This window comes from Zootoca vivipara, chromosome 1 (assembly GCF_965207765.1).
Source record: "Zootoca vivipara chromosome 1, rZooViv2.hap1.1, whole genome shotgun sequence".
Taxonomy (NCBI): domain Eukaryota; kingdom Metazoa; phylum Chordata; class Lepidosauria; order Squamata; family Lacertidae; genus Zootoca; species Zootoca vivipara.
The window spans coordinates 121,218,530-121,233,695 of NC_142582.1; the positions used below are offsets into that span (position 1 = coordinate 121,218,530).

Sequence of the window (15,166 nt, forward strand, 5' to 3'; positions counted from 1 at the left end):
GCATTGCGCATCTCGCGTGAATTCCGAAAAATAGCAATGTTTTGGTTCGCCTACTGCCTGAAAAAGCATGAATATGATAGATTTGGCTTTAAATGTGTTACTGCATTGAATTTCCCCTCCACTCTTTGAGGCACTAACAGCTGGGAGGGGTCCCCCGTTGAGATCTACTTGCCCAAGGGCCCCCTAAAACCTGGAGCCGGCACTGCTAGTATTCTACAACCGGAATAACTTGTGTAATTGTCTGCTTTGCATGCATATCCCGGGGTCAGGGGTGAGGCTTTGCAAAGTTCACTGACTCAGCGCCTGCAGGATTCAGCAGGGGCAACCATTCCAAAGGCCTCTTTTAAGTTAATACCCATTTATTATGCTGTGGAAGAATGAAGGCTGACTGTATGTTCCAGTACAGCTAAATCCTGTTTTGAAACGCTTGCTCATTGTGTCAAGCAGAGGCAAATGTAGGGTAGCTTTCCCCCCGCCCCGCCCCCAGCGTTGCATACAATGAAGCGGACACTGGCAGGACTGCATTTTTTCGCGGCTGTAATTGATTAACCAGAAATGTTGCCTTACGAAACCGACATTCGGCAAACGGCACGCTGCCTGTGTAGTAGCTTCCCTTTAGCAGAGAGGTTCCCTGCTGCACTTTTCTGGACAAATGGGTGTTTTGGCTTGCAACAGTGCCCACACTGCCCAGGTCCTTGCTTATTTCTAGGAGGAATTGTTCGGGAGCTCGATTTAAGAGAATGCATATCATTCTCTACCTATGTCAGGGGTAGGCAACCTAAGGCCCGTGGGCCGGATGCAGCCCATTCGCCTTCTCAATCCGGCCCCGTGGACTGTCCGGGAATCATAGAATCATAGAGTTGGAAGAGACCACAAGGGCCATCCAGTACAACCCCCTGCCAAGCAGGAAACACCATCAAAGCATTCTTGACATATGCCTGTCAAGCCTCTGCTTAAAGACCTCCAAAGGAGGTGACTCAACCACACTCCTTGGTAGCAAATTCCACTGCCGAACAGCTCTTAGAATCAGCGTGTTTTTACATGAGTAGAATGTGTGCTTTTATTTAAAAATGCATCTCTGGGTTATTTGTGGGATATAGGAATTTGTTCATTTCTTCTTCTTTTTCAAAATATAGTCCGGCCCACCACATGGCTGAAAAAGGTTGCTGACCCCTGACCTATGTCATGTAGGATCTCGTCATGCATTTCAAGGGTGCATTTCTGAGCTCCCTTAGGATAATTCTCTCTCTCTCTCTCTCTCTCTCTCTCTCTCTCTCTCTCTCTCACACACACACACACACACACACACACACACACACACACTTTCTTCCTTTTTGATCCTGATTGAAACAGCATCACGTGCATATTCGATAGGCTGGCGATCTTCTGCCTCAAGCACTGGGCTGAAAAGAGATGTGTATCTAGGGCAGCAGCCATGGCGGAGGGTCTCTTGCCTGTAAGCTGCATTGAGAAAGAAAACACACATGCATTCTTTAGCCATGGCAAAGGCTTCTTCAAGTTGTTTTTCCCCATCAGGGAGTCCTATTTCATAGTCAGTGCACTGCCGTGTTCACAGCAATGTTCATAACCTGGTTTTCTACTTGCCTTCAAAAACACAGCAGAAAAGCCTCTCAATCATCTTAAACCTATGCCTCATGGGTTGTTGTTTTTCTTTCAAAGTAAAAAGAGGCAGACCAGCAAAAGCCTACAGGTGAGACTTTCCCCCTCAATAGGAACTTTAATGACCCGATTTTAAGAGGCAAGAAGGGCCTCCCTTAGACCAAGAAGGCCCTAATTTTGGTTTATGGACCATTTTACAGTTAAGGCTGACCCATGGCATTTTGGGGTCTGGAGCAGAAAACCCAAATGCACATGTGGAGGGATGCACACACTTCTCCCTAGTTCACAAGTGGGAAGTCCACAGGGAATTTCCCTAGCCTAAATAAACAATCGGGGCCTTCAGAAGCACACTATTCTAGATCCCCCAGAGGCATTTGCCCAGCACCTTGCCTTACTGTAGGACCACCTCCATTTGCACCTCCTGAACCACCAACTCAATCTTACGGTAAATACAAACCAGAAAGTCATAGGGTCACAGGAAGTTGCCTTATATTGACACAGACCATTGGTCCATATTGTCTCCACCAGCTGGTAGCAGGTCTCCAGGGATCTTCTGCCTTATTTATTTAGGGTGACCATGCAAAAGGAACAGGTAAAATGGCTAGTTACAGGTAGGTAGCCGTGTTGGTCTGAGTCGAAGCAAAATAAAAAAATTCCTTCAGTAGCACCTTAAAGACCAACTAAGTTTATATTTTGGTATGAGCTTTCATGTGCATGCACACTTCTGAAGAAGTGTGCATGCACACGAAAGCTCATACCAAAATATAAACTTAGTTGGTCTTTAAGGTGCTACTGAAGGTAAAATGGCTGTGTAGTAATTTATGCATTTTGCATAATATTAATATACCCAAAGAGTTCAACTCATACTCTGGACAAATTTCAGATAGCTGACATTGAGCCTACCTCAGCCACCAAAAAAGGCTGGTTTCCGATTTTACCACAAAAACATGTTTTTGATTGGGCGGGGAGTAAATAAGAACCATTAAGACTTCTGTTAACCAAAGACTTCTTGTCGCATTATCAGTCTGCCATTTTATAAGTAGGAAGGGCTCAAGGTCATGGGGAACCCAGGAAAGTAACTATGGGCTTCAGGTTGCAAGGCGAAGTAGAAGGCAAAGAACACTGTGCCAAAGGTCTCTCTGATTCACTAAGTTACTGATGAGAAAGTTGAAGGAAGAAACAATGGGATGGTGAACAGAGGACAGGCAAATGACGATTTAGAGCAGATATATGGGGAACCCTGTATCATTCGAGAGCTGAATTCCCTCATAGCCAAGCTCCCAGAGGTCAATGCCAGCAGTGGCCAGGGGCAGGGGCAACTGGTATTCAGAGGCCTCTAATACAGGAGGCAGTTGCCACTGGTGACTTCATCCTCCACGATAACATGTTGTGACATCTGACGCCACCCTGATTAACTCAAGAGCGGAGATGCAGCAAAAGGGGTGAAGAGGAGTTGCAGCAATCTAGAGACAGGATTGTGGGGGTGTTTGCTCAGCAATCTCCCTTCCCCTTCTAGCCATTCCAGTTTCGGTTCCTTGGAAAGGGAGCAAGGCGCAGCAGAGATCACTTCTCCAGGACAGCAGAGTACTCTGCAGTTGCAGCTAGGAAAGTTTGCTGATTAGTGGGTGGCCTTGAACAACATACCGTAATCTATTCACAGCACATGGGTGAGAGTATGGCCTTATAGTATGTCTAAAGCAGAACCAGGCAATATGAGTTTGGTCTGATAATAAGTAAATAGCAAAGGGCACAGGAACCACACAGAAATTAGTCCCTTGCATTAGCACATCTTTACAGCTGAAGAAACCTTCTCATCTCAGTGCATTTCACCTGCATGTATAGTACATTTCCACTCACAGCTCTCTAGACCTTCAGTAGGTACCAACATGGTGTGTAATAGAACTCCTGAGACATTGGTATGTGCAGGAAGCTGATTGAGTTTGGTCCCACGAGCCAAGAGGACTGGCAAATGTGCCATGAAAACACAACAGATGCAGGTCCTCCTATCCAAACATGTGTTCTCTATGGTTTGTTAAGCAAGTGTTTGCATAACAGGTTGGTGATTTCCATCAGTTCCTATGACAAAATTTCTAATGCATTCCCAATTACAGAATTTTTACCCCAAAATGATGAAAAAAACCAGGTGAACCATCTGAAACCTTGCAGAAGGCAAACTTGGAAGGAAAAATGTGTTCTAATTTGTCCAATCTCTCCCCCCTTTCTCCAGGGTTTTCGGTGAAATGGCTGCTGAAGACCAGCAAAACACAAAAAGCAAGGCTTGTTTAAGGCGGCTTATTTGTTTACAGTACTACAGGCAGGCCCAGCTCTTTGAAAATCTGAATCGGTGGTGTGTATAGCAAGGTTTCTGTACTAATTCGTGTTTGGATAACTGAATTTTCGTATAAGTGTTTGTATAGGAGGAGATCTGAAGAAGTGTGCATGCACACGAAAGCTCATACCAATGACAAACTCAGTTAGTCTCTAAGGTGCTACTGGAAGGAATTTTTTGTTTCAACTACGTCAGACCAACATGGCTACTTACCTGTATAGGAGGAGCTGTGTATATGTCCCTGTCACGTGTATATATACCAGAGTCCTCATGCTTTCCTCAGCAGAAGAGTCAATCTGGGCAGTGTTCACTGATTTAAATGGGTTAAATGCTGTGAGGCCCTTTATCATAAGCTCTAGTTGTATTTATGATGGCCATCTTCAGATATCTGAAGGGCTACCACATGGAAGATGGAGCAAGCTTGTTTTCTCCTGCTCCTGGAGGGTAGGAGTTGAACCAATGCCTTCAAGTTACAAAAAAGGAGATTCCAACTAAATTTCAGGAATAACTTTCTCATGGCAAGAGCCGTTCAACAGCGGAATGGTCTCCCTTGGAAGGTGGTGGACTCTTCCTCAGAGGTTTTTAAGCAGAGGTTGGATGGTTATCATGGATGCTTTAGTTGAGATTCTTGCATTGCAGGGGGGCTGGACTAGATGACCCCCCAGGGATCCCTTCCAACCCTACAACCGATTCGAAGATTCTCTCATCTCAAGTTTAGACCATCTCTTTAGTTTCACGCAGTTACTTTTCATATCAAAATTCAAGAGAACAGAATCGGCAAGATTTTTTAAAGGATTTAGAGAGGTACATTTTACGTTCTTCTCCCTTAACATAACTCCCGACCCTCTTAACTCGTCTTCACGTTACGAAGCGAGGCGAGCAAGAACCGCGCTCCCTCCCCTCCCCCATGTGCCAGGCACTGACTCATTCTTCCCCCTCATCCGAACTCTCGCGAGACTCTGGCTTCACTCTTGTAAACGCGATGTCCTTTCGGGCGCTTGTAGTTCTTCGATCGTAGCGGCCGGCCAGGGAGGTGGCGCGTGGGGTGGGGGGTGGGGATGTTGAGAGAGAGGGAGAGGGAAGAGACGTGGAGAGGGGGAGGTCACCAAGCGCCATGACAGACAGGAGCCGGGAACCAATGAGACCGACCGAAGTCAAAGCGTGCAGCCAATACCGCGGCGGGGTGGGCACGTCCTCGCCGGCGGCTGATTGATCTCAGCCTTGGCGACGGCGCTGTTCAGTCGGAGCTAGAACATTCTAGAGGTAAGTGCTCGGCGGCCATTACGGCCTGCCCTCCACCCCTCCCCCCCAACCTACAATCGCGCGCGAGCTCCCCTTTTTAAAAAAAGAAAAAAGCGCCTCGATGCCTCTACGGCAGGTTTCGTCGAGCCTTGCGGTGCGCGCGCGCCCGCCACATTCCTCCGCCCCCCTCCGCAGCTTCGCGCGCCAGCCGCGCGCGTCCCCGCCGCCAACCCCATCTAACAATGCTGCCTCAGCTGACTGTATTTCCCTCCCGGCAGAGCAACCGGCACGGCCGCTCCCGCTGATCCCGCCCGCCTCAGGACGCTCGGACCCCCCCTCCCCTCTTCCTGGCGGTTGCGGCGCCGGCCTCCTCCGCCCTCGACCACCGGACAGAAGATAACGGATATATACATATATATATACACATATTTAAGTAATATACGTCTAATTTGAAAGGACTGCAGGAAGAAGGGGAGCAGGAGGAGGAGGAGGAGAGGAAGACGAAGAAGAACACCACCACACCACCCCTTCCAGCGTCCGGGTGCTCGGTGGCTACACCTCTCTCTTCCCCCCCTCAACCCCCCGACGTCGCTCATCGTTTCTCCTCAACACCGATTCGGCCTTCGTCACAGCCCCGGGCGAGCAGCGTTGGGTTTATGTCTGTATTGGACGAAAACGGTGAGTCGCGAGGGAGCCGGTGGCGGCCGTTTAAACAGGCGGGCAGTTGCGGGGCTGTTGGGGGGGGGCTTGAAGGGGCTCCCTCCTCTCCTGAGGGGACGCGGCAGTTGGTCGGGGGTGGGAAATGCGGGTCGGGGGTGGTTTTGTGGAAAGGCGAAGCGGGGCCTCCGAGGGAAAGAAACGGAGGTGGGGAAAGGAGTTGGGTTGGCGCGGGGGCAGCGAGGGCGGCGGCAGAGCCTCTCGGGCCCCTTTCGGAGGGCGCGAGGGCGATTTTTCATTTAAATACGTCGCTATGATAATAAGCCCCCCTTCTCGTTCTCTTGGGGGGGGTCAGCGATGCCGCGGCCCCCGTCCTGCATTCCGCGGTAGGAAAGCGGGGCTAGAATGAGAGGCGATAAGATGAGGCGAAGGGGTGTAATAAATAAAGACGGTGGTCGCCGCTGCGCTTTTATCTAAGGGCTCTTCTCTCTCCCCCCCCCCCCGATCGCGGGTTGCTCCACAAGATGGCGGCTGCCAGGTCTTCCGCGCCTCCCTCCCTCGTGATGCTGGGTGGAGGGAGGGGCGGCGAGGGAGACGCGGTGGTTGGGGAGAGTGCGCGCTCTGTGGCGCAGTTCCTAAACCCGCAGCGCCGGGAGGGTGGAGGAGGGCGAAGACTCCTGTCTGTCTGTTTCTCTGTCTCTCTCTCGATGCCTCTTTTTTCCCCGGGTTCAGAGAGCGACGCGGGGCGGAGGGAGGGAAAAAAAGAAGCGCCTGCGCGGCACGTTGCCGCCCCTCGTATTTAAGGCTGACTCAGTGCTTAATTGCTGCATTTCTGAGTCATTCCGACGCCCGGGTGAAGGGGAGGTGGGGTTTTTTTTTTTTTTTTATTAAACCAAAGGGAGGGAGGGAGCGGAAGTGCTCTTTATTCGCCAAGGCCTCGTGGCGTGTGAATGGCTTTTCTCCCCAGCAGGTAAAAGCATCACGTTTTCTTTTTCCTCCCCGTTCCAGAGTATTTAGTGTAGGGGTTTGCTCCCCCCATTTTTGTTAATTTTTTTACTGCAGGTCTCTCTCTCTTTGGGTCTTTTCATGCTACTGCAGGCACGTGTTTAGGTCATGTGGTGGAAAGGGTGGGAGAGCAAAGTTCCATGCTTGAAACCCTATCTGCTGGTGTTACTGGTTGTTTTGGCGTAAACCGCTTTGATTCGCTTAAATAAGCACATGCAGTTGTTCTTTATGGCAAGGGACTTGTGTAATGAGGTGGTTCAGATAAATTTTAATGGTGCTGATTAAGTAGGTATGGCCCCACTCCAACATTCGCTTACTAGCACAGTATACCCTTGAGGATACAAGAGACTTAAAATATGTAGGGGGTGCCTTTCATATGAACTCCCACTGATTGCTGGCTCAACGTTAACATTAACCAGTAAAGGTTTAATGAAAATATCCGCCTGCTAAATAGGTGCAGAGTGACTATGCAATGGAATGTGATAAATTATTACTGTTACAAAGTAAACTTCAGGAGTCAACGTGCAACATAAAAGGCTTATAATTGTACCAAGTTCACTGTTCTTGGCACAAGCAGGCATAATTCATTCATGTTACTTTTACAGCTGTTTGGTTTTAATATTCTATCTGCCCATTTTTCTCAAGCAGCTTAACAACCAAGTAGAGGCACTATACAGTGTGTGTGTGTATAATAGTGTTTAATATTATAAAAAGTTGCTCTTCGCATATGATTGTTTAAAGATACAAAAGGTTCAGTGGACTATTTAGACTTCGCAATGCTGTGTTTAGGAAAGTAAAAAAACATACTTGAATTCTGTCTTGGGTGGCAAATGGAAAAAATAAACAAATGACATTTTGCTAAAGTTGACCTAGCCCCTAAAATGGTTTCCAAGCACTATCTATTGGCATTGGCTGAGTCTTGCATGAATGTTATCCACAGTGCTACAGAAACTAAATCTTTATTTCTTTATTTGCAGAGCTGTTGCGCAGCCATTGGTACCTGTATTGGGGAAATATAGCATACAAGCAAGAACCTCACAGCCTCGGTGGCGAAAAATTTTTCATGTCAGAGACCGAGAACTCTTGCAGTCGTTTATGTCATCACGTCTTCTCCAGACAGAAGATACCAAAAAGTTGCAATCAAAGATCTCTTCATCTTATTGATAAAGCTACTAATAAGCCAAAATGTCTGTCAATGTCAACCGCAGTGTTTCAGATCAGTTCTATCGCTACAAAATGCCCCGTCTGATTGCCAAGGTAGTTGCTGCAATATGTAAATTTTTTAAGGCCTAGCTTGAATTTCACCTTGTTTAAAACTGCGGAAGCAAAGAATTCTTGGTTGAATTGAACTGGGTTGTATAAGTATGTTTAATAAATCTTCTCTTCCTAGGTTGAGGGCAAAGGAAATGGGATAAAGACAGTTATAGTCAACATGGTTGACGTTGCAAAGGCGCTTAATCGGCCTCCTACGTGTAAGTTGGTGCATAGACATTTTACTCTGCCATCCTTCTTTTTGTACAAGACACTAAAAACTTGCATATGTCCTTTGTTCTAACACTGCACAAATTTGACTTGCACAGAAAAATCAGGCCTTGCTCAGATTGCTCCTGTATCAAATTTGAACATCCTAAGTGTACTAGCAATCGCCATGCAGCTGCTTTGCATCAGCCAACATACACAACCTTGTCTTTTTGTCTCATGAAGTCAGTAGTAGCCCCTAAGGCGAGAAGGAAACAGTAAGGAAACAATGTAGCATGGCATGGCGAACAGTACTTTTAAGATGACACAATGTTGAGTTTTGTACTGCCTTATATTTAACAAATAGCAGTACTGAGCTGGTTATAAGCAGTGTTCCTAAATGATGCTGTTGTGAGGAGGGAATTTTAACACTGGCCTTCAGATTGATAGTGAAACATGCTGTGGTTAAAAAAGAGTTCCGACTTCTTTTTTACTGTTAACGTAGCAAGAGCCTGCTAACGTTTTGAATATAAATTGGGATAGGAGAAAAGGCATTGCAGAGCCACAATAACCGTTTCCCCCTTTTATTAGATCCCACCAAATTTTTTGGTTGTGAGCTGGGAGCGCAGACCCAGTTTGATGTTAAGAATGACCGTTACATTGTCAATGGATCTCATGAGGCGAATAAGCTACAAGACATGTTGGATGGGTTCATTAAAAAATTTGTTCTCTGTCCTGAGTGTGAGAATCCTGAAACTGATCTGGTAGGTACTACTTTCAGGTGTCTTTTAAAGACTGACAATATAATTTGCTTTTTAACAAAAAAAAATTAAAAATACTTTATTGAAACATTTAAAAAGTCAATACAACAAAGGACAAACAAACCGTTTCTCCATCGTCATAAAATCACACTTCAAAATTAATTACATTTCAAGACTGACAATATAATTTGCAATGCATTGTCTGAAAGTGGCTAATGCAACTCCTTTGCTGGAGTGCCACACATTTGTGTCTAGTCAGTGCCAGGGTAGGAGGCTGCCTGTAAATCCTATCTGCAGTGTCATAAGGTATTTCATTAAAAATAAGGAAGTAAATATACAGCTGAGCTTTCACTTTAATTGGAGGTTTCCTTTCCTTGCATAGCTTATGCTTAAGCATTTGTACCAGGGGACACAGTAATATGAAGTCATTGAATACATGACATTGCAATCCTATAGTTGCATATATAGAAGTCTTGCTGAACTCACTGGGCCTTTTGAATAGACTTATTAGGATTGTACTGTCAGTTCTTAATTTTGAGTATGCTAGTTAAATTGTCAGGTTTCCCCTCCTTAAGAATATAAATCATGCAAACATAGCAAATTGTAAGTTAATTGGATTCCTTTGCATAGAACAGTTGATATTAGCTTGCTGTGCAAGGGGCCAGTCCAATTGGAGCAGGTGTTTGCCTGCCTCATTCATTTCTTGTCCTGGACCATTTGGTGCTTGAAAAGTGAAATGCAGTAGCTTGAATTGAACCTAAAACTGCATTGCCTTCCCCAACTTGAAGTTCTACTGATATGCCCCCTTCTTGGGGGGCAGGGGAGTACCAGCACTCCCAAAACTATCTCCATTGACTACTGTGCAAAGGAGCCTCTTCTGGTGTGTCACCATTTCAAGAAAGTCTCAGAAACTTCCTGTTTCCTGAACCTCAAGACCTTGCTGTGGTTACCACACAAGAGGGAGAAGGGGCTCTTTTGCAAGGTAATAAGACCTTTGAACATTTGAGTTTTCCTTCCCAATTTTGTGTGTGTGTTGCCTTAAGATTCTGTATGTGTGCATTGGTCACACCCTGCCACTGCCCTTGAAGGCATGGCCATATTTCATTGTAGCGCTTGGAACAGAGAAGTTTAGCCACTCCAGGCTTTTAGAGGTAGCAATGAAAAATTCGTACTTTGCATTTATTGCCAATGTAATTGGGAAAGTGGCAGGCATTAAAACTACTACTTTTCTTTGACAGCATGTCAATCCTAGGAAACAAACCATTGGTAACTCTTGCAAAGCCTGTGGCTATCGAGGCATGCTTGACACAAACCATAAACTCTGCACATTCATCCTCAAAAACCCACCTGGTAAGTGAATAAATTCCTCTGTTTTTGATGCACCAAAGGACAGGTCATAAATTAGGCTGGCAGGGTACCATTCTTTGAAACTATTTTATGCAAGCAACACTCTGTGGTAGATAACTAGTTGTCTGCTTCAATTTAAGCTTGCTATAGTAAGCATAGTCTGACCTATTCCAGTGGCCTCTGTAGGTGAGGCCATCTGTTATATAGACTCTTAACATCCTAGCCATTGCTGTTATTCTCCATGAGCAAATTCTCTACATCCTGGTCTACATGAGATGAGAGCACTGCCTTCTAGTTTTCAATATTGTCACACAGAGTATTTCTTCTGTAACTGCAAGTAGCTGGTCAGATATTGTCAACGCTTCAGGTTATGCTGGATCTAGAAAAGTTTGGTTCTGTAACACATAATTAGTACCACTCTGAATGTTCACTTAGAGGTGATTGGTTTTGGTATTTCTTTTGGTGTCTGACTCAGTCAGGTGCTTTCCATGTGTCTTTTCTAAAAGGCAACCTAACAGTGTTTGTTTGAGAAAAAGCTATTGCCCCAAAAGACATATTAAGCAGTCTTGTCAGCACCTGGTTCAGATGAAACTAAGATTATGCTCACCTGAAAACAGTGAAGTAAAATTTCATAAGCTATATTTAGAGGTGTTAGGACAGTTGTGACTGAGACTGAAACATCAGATGAAACTGTTTGAAAGCAGCTATTGAATGAAGACTTGTTAATGTTTGCAGAGAGCGAGACTGGTACAGGCAAGAAAGAGAAAGAAAAGAAGAATAGAAAAGGCAAGGATAAAGAGAATGGTTCTGTGTCTAATACTGAGACATCATCCCCACAGTCAGCAGCACCAGAAGAGCTTAGTCCTCCACATGTGGTAAGTACACATGGTGAAATTGAATGAGAGAGAAATGTCTTGATCAGAACATAGGTATTCCAGGTGTTCCTTACCGATATACCGTACGAGAGGTGGTTCTTTGTGTTACATTTATGTTCTCACTTGTTACATTAACCACTTTTACTTTTCAGGATGATGATGATGATGACTGGGGTGAAGACACAACCGAAGAAGCCCAGAGGCGCAGAATGGATGAAATCAGCGATCATGCAAAAGTTCTCACCCTGACTGATGACCTAGAAAGGACTGTTGAAGAAAGAGTTAATATACTATTTGACTTTGTTAAGGTAAAAAAGGATATTGGTGTGCTCCTGTTGTGCTAAAATGACACAACCTTATAACTAGAGTAGCTGGCTCGTTCATTAAGTGAACTAACTATTAAGGAATTTAGCAGGTATAGCCAGCATGGTTGCAAGTATAGTAGCATGTTTTTTTATATTTTCAGAAAAAGAAGGAAGAAGGTGTAATAGAAACATCTGATAAAGATATAGTGGCAGAAGCAGAAAGACTGGATGTCAAAGCTATGGGACCCCTCGTATTGACTGAAGTCCTCTTTGATGACAAGATCAGAGAGCAGATAAAGAAGTACAGGCGACATTTCTTGCGTGTAAGTTCTACCAGTGATTTATCATATGCCTAAAGCATGGTGAAGTGGCAGCATTTAGAACTCAAAATTAGAGTGACGTACAATCAAGCTGCAAGTTGTATTCTGTTTCGACAATTGATTTATTTGCAATGCTTTTCCCGTCATTTGTTTACACTGCTCTGGTAAATTAACTTCCAAAAGTTACTTAAACACTCCTTCCCTCCTCCAGCCCCAAAGTAAAATTCAAATGTTCTCTTGTGACATCTTGCTGATTGGTTTGGGTAAACCCCGAGTTGCCTATTGCAGTCTGGAAAGTGGCTAATAAGGCTTGTTTATGCAAATGGATTTCTGTTCCCTAATCCTTCCCAATTCATTTCACAGTTCTGCCACAACAACAAGAAGGCTCAAAGATACCTTCTTCATGGTCTGGAGTGTGTTGTAGCAATGCATCAGTCTCAGCTGATTTCTAAAATTCCGCATATCCTGAAGGAAATGTATGATGCGGATCTTCTGGAAGAGGAGGTCATTCTGAGCTGGGCGGAAAAGGTCTGTATTAAGTACATAGCAAGATAAATCTCACAAATAATCAAAACTTTTAAATGTACACCTGTTTAAATGGCAGCGATGGCCTTTATGAATCGTGTGATTGTGCTGCACAATTTAGCTCTTCAATAGAACTCCTTGATCTTCTCCTTTGCATCTGTTTGGCCCCCTAGCACATTTTCCCAAGTTGTTCATTAAATGTTGAGGTAAGGAAACAATGCAGTGCATAGAATTGACATCAATCTTCTCTTGTAGGCCTCGAAGAAATATGTCTCTAAAGAGCTTGCCAAAGAAATTCGTGTCAAAGCAGAACCCTTCATTAAATGGCTGAAAGAAGCTGAAGAGGAGTCATCTGGCAATGAGGAGGAAGAGGATGAAGATGAAAATATTGAAGTATGTGTTAAACTCAGCTTTGAAAAGTTGGTTAAATCTACCTTTAAAAATATCTGTAGCAATAAGCTAAGGGCAGCTAAGTCTTTGATTTGAAACAGGATTTTGTACTCCCATGCAGACATATTTACTGTAGTAGCCATCTACATTTGGAATACCTCAAGCTTGTTGACTCCATTGAACTAATGAAACCTACCTCTTTGTGCAGGTGGTGTACTCCAAGACGGCCAGTGTACCTAAAGTTGAAACTGTGAAGCCTGCAAACAACAAGGAAGAGGACATTGATATTGATGCTATCTAAAGTGAATCAATCTAGTTTCCAGTGTTACAGTGCATATCTCTCTCTGCATCTCTTACCGGAAGTGCAACATGTGTGCACAAGCTACAATAGCTAAACATCGTGCTACACTTCTTGAACTCAAAATGTATCTTACCATGACTGGTATTGTAACTAAGTTTAACAGATGAGAGGAGTTAATACACCAGCAAACTGATCAAAGTTTGCTGTACAGCATGTTTCTTTTAAACTTTGTCTTGGACATAAATACTTGGAGCACATTTATACAGTTGTGAAAAATAAAGGATTTGGTTTTGGAATCTTCAGTTATGACACATTCCTGGTAGTTATTCACATACAACATTCAGTTAATGTGGCAAAGAAACATCTAGAATGGGACTCAGTGGGGTGGGCTTGATCTTGCTTGTTGTATCATTGGATGAAGTGTCTGGTTTACCTGTACAACTCTTTCCTTACATTTGCTGCCAAACATGCTGTGGAAGAGGAGAACTACTGTTGTGGGTTGAACAAAATTTTCACTACCATCCTGACACTTAAGCAGCCTTTCTCTCATGCCATCCTAATTTTAGTTATTTGGCCTATTCAAAAAGTGAATACTTCCAGACTGTTGGAACATTATATAAAAACTGATTGAAGATAAAAAAGGATCACAACTGACATGTAGAAAATATATAGTGTTAAGTTCTGGTCCAATATATGTCACTTTAAATATCACGCAGCGTGTAAGTAGATCACAACTGACATGTAGAAAATATATAGTGTTAAGTTCTGGTCCAATATACTGTATGTTACTTTAAATATCACGCAGCGTGTAAGTAGCTTTTGATTTCTCAGATTAAGCAAACTCAATCAGGCCTACCACTGTTCTCTTTTTCTTAAAGGATGGGAATAGGTCCCTTTTTGAAGTTATTCCCCCCCCCCCAAAAAAAAAAATGTTTACTGAATAAGGACTCATTCTATGTTGCCAACACCTAACGTAATCAAGGGTGCTTTTTTAAATGAGAAGAACATGGGTTTCTTGGAAAGTAAGAATGGAAAGCATAAACTTGTGCACCCCTAAGGATAGTATTTTGCGCTCGGGAGTGCAAACTTGAATGCCAGACCTCTTCCAAACATGCAGGATTAAAGCTGGCTTCTGGGGAAATTCCGTGTTGAAACAAGTCTGCATGTGTCCATAAAACAACACTTTTATTTTGAGGTTTTGGTTGTTTCCATTTGTAGTGGGATTGATAGTATTCAGTCAAAAAGAAGTTTGTCTTGACTTGCTCCTGTTCCCTTCATACACAACTATTGTAAATGTGGTTTTTTAAACCCGAAGAGGTCACTACAATATGTCCACTAAGGGACACACTTCTTTATGGACAAAATTCCATAAAGAAGGCTGATCGCCGAAGAATTGATGCTTCTGAATTATGGTGCTGGAGGAGACTCTTGAGAGTCCCATGGACTGCAAGAAGATCAAACCTATCCATTCTGAAGGAAATCAGCCCTGAGTGCTCACTGGGAAGGACAGATCCTGAAGCTGAGGCTCCAATACTTTGGCCACCTCAAGAGAAGACTGCCTGGAAAAGACCCTGATGCTGGGAAAGATGGAGGGCACAAGGAGAAGGGGACGACACAGGATGAGATGGTTGGACAGTGTTCTCGAAGCTACCAACATGAGTCTGACCAAACTGCGGGATAGTTACAGGTACAGGTAGCCGTGTTGAAAAAAATTCCTTCAGTAGCGCCTTAAAGACCAACTAAGTTTTTATTTTGGTATGAGGTTTCGTGTGCATGCACACTTCTTCAGATGTGAAGAAGTGTGTATCTGAAGAAGTGTGCAAACTGCGGGAGGCAGTGGAAGACAGGAGTGCCTGGTGTGCTCTGGTCCATGGGGTCCCGAAGAGTCGGAAATGACTAAACAACAACAACAAGAAGGAACACTTCAGGTACTAAGAGTATCAGGTTCACATAACATAGGAATATGTCTCATTAAACCTTAAACTAATGTCAATAGATTTATTTTCTCAAAGCATGGCCAGCCAACCTGCT

General features: G+C 44.2%; 1 protein-coding gene and 1 non-coding gene across 3 annotated transcripts; both read left to right on the forward strand.

Moving 5' to 3' along the window:
- The first annotated feature begins 5,645 nt into the window (after nt 1-5,645).
- Nucleotides 5,646-13,437, forward strand: EIF5 (eukaryotic translation initiation factor 5). Of its 2 annotated transcripts, none has more exons than XM_035105398.3 (11): nt 5,646-5,869; nt 7,831-8,110; nt 8,244-8,325; nt 8,903-9,075; nt 10,311-10,422; nt 11,155-11,294; nt 11,447-11,602; nt 11,761-11,922; nt 12,283-12,447; nt 12,700-12,837; nt 13,043-13,437. In XM_035105398.3, the coding sequence occupies exons 2-11, from the start codon at nt 8,039-8,041 to the stop codon at nt 13,133-13,135; spliced, it is 1,293 nt and encodes a 430-aa protein (XP_034961289.1). In that variant the 5' UTR covers nt 5,646-5,869; nt 7,831-8,038; the 3' UTR covers nt 13,136-13,437. The 2 variants fall into 2 exon arrangements, with proteins under 2 accessions (XP_034961289.1, XP_088511801.1); XM_088655675.1 differs by lacking the exon at nt 5,646-5,869 and adding an exon at nt 5,954-6,818.
- LOC118075688 (small nucleolar RNA SNORA28) lies at nt 10,514-10,638 on the forward strand. Its single transcript, XR_004691433.1, has one exon. It is a non-coding gene; the product is annotated as a small nucleolar RNA SNORA28 (small nucleolar RNA).
- Nucleotides 13,438-15,166: the final 1,729 nt, after the last annotated feature.

Coding starts and splice junctions, on each gene's coding strand:
- EIF5 (XM_035105398.3), top strand. CDS start 8,039: ATGTCTGTCAATGTCAACCGCAGTGTTTCAGATCAGTTCTATCGCTAC. Junction 11,295..11,446: donor AGCTTAGTCCTCCACATGTG/GTAAGTACACAT, acceptor TTTACTTTTCAG/GATGATGATGATGATGACTG. Junction 11,603..11,760: donor TACTATTTGACTTTGTTAAG/GTAAAAAAGGAT, acceptor TTATATTTTCAG/AAAAAGAAGGAAGAAGGTGT.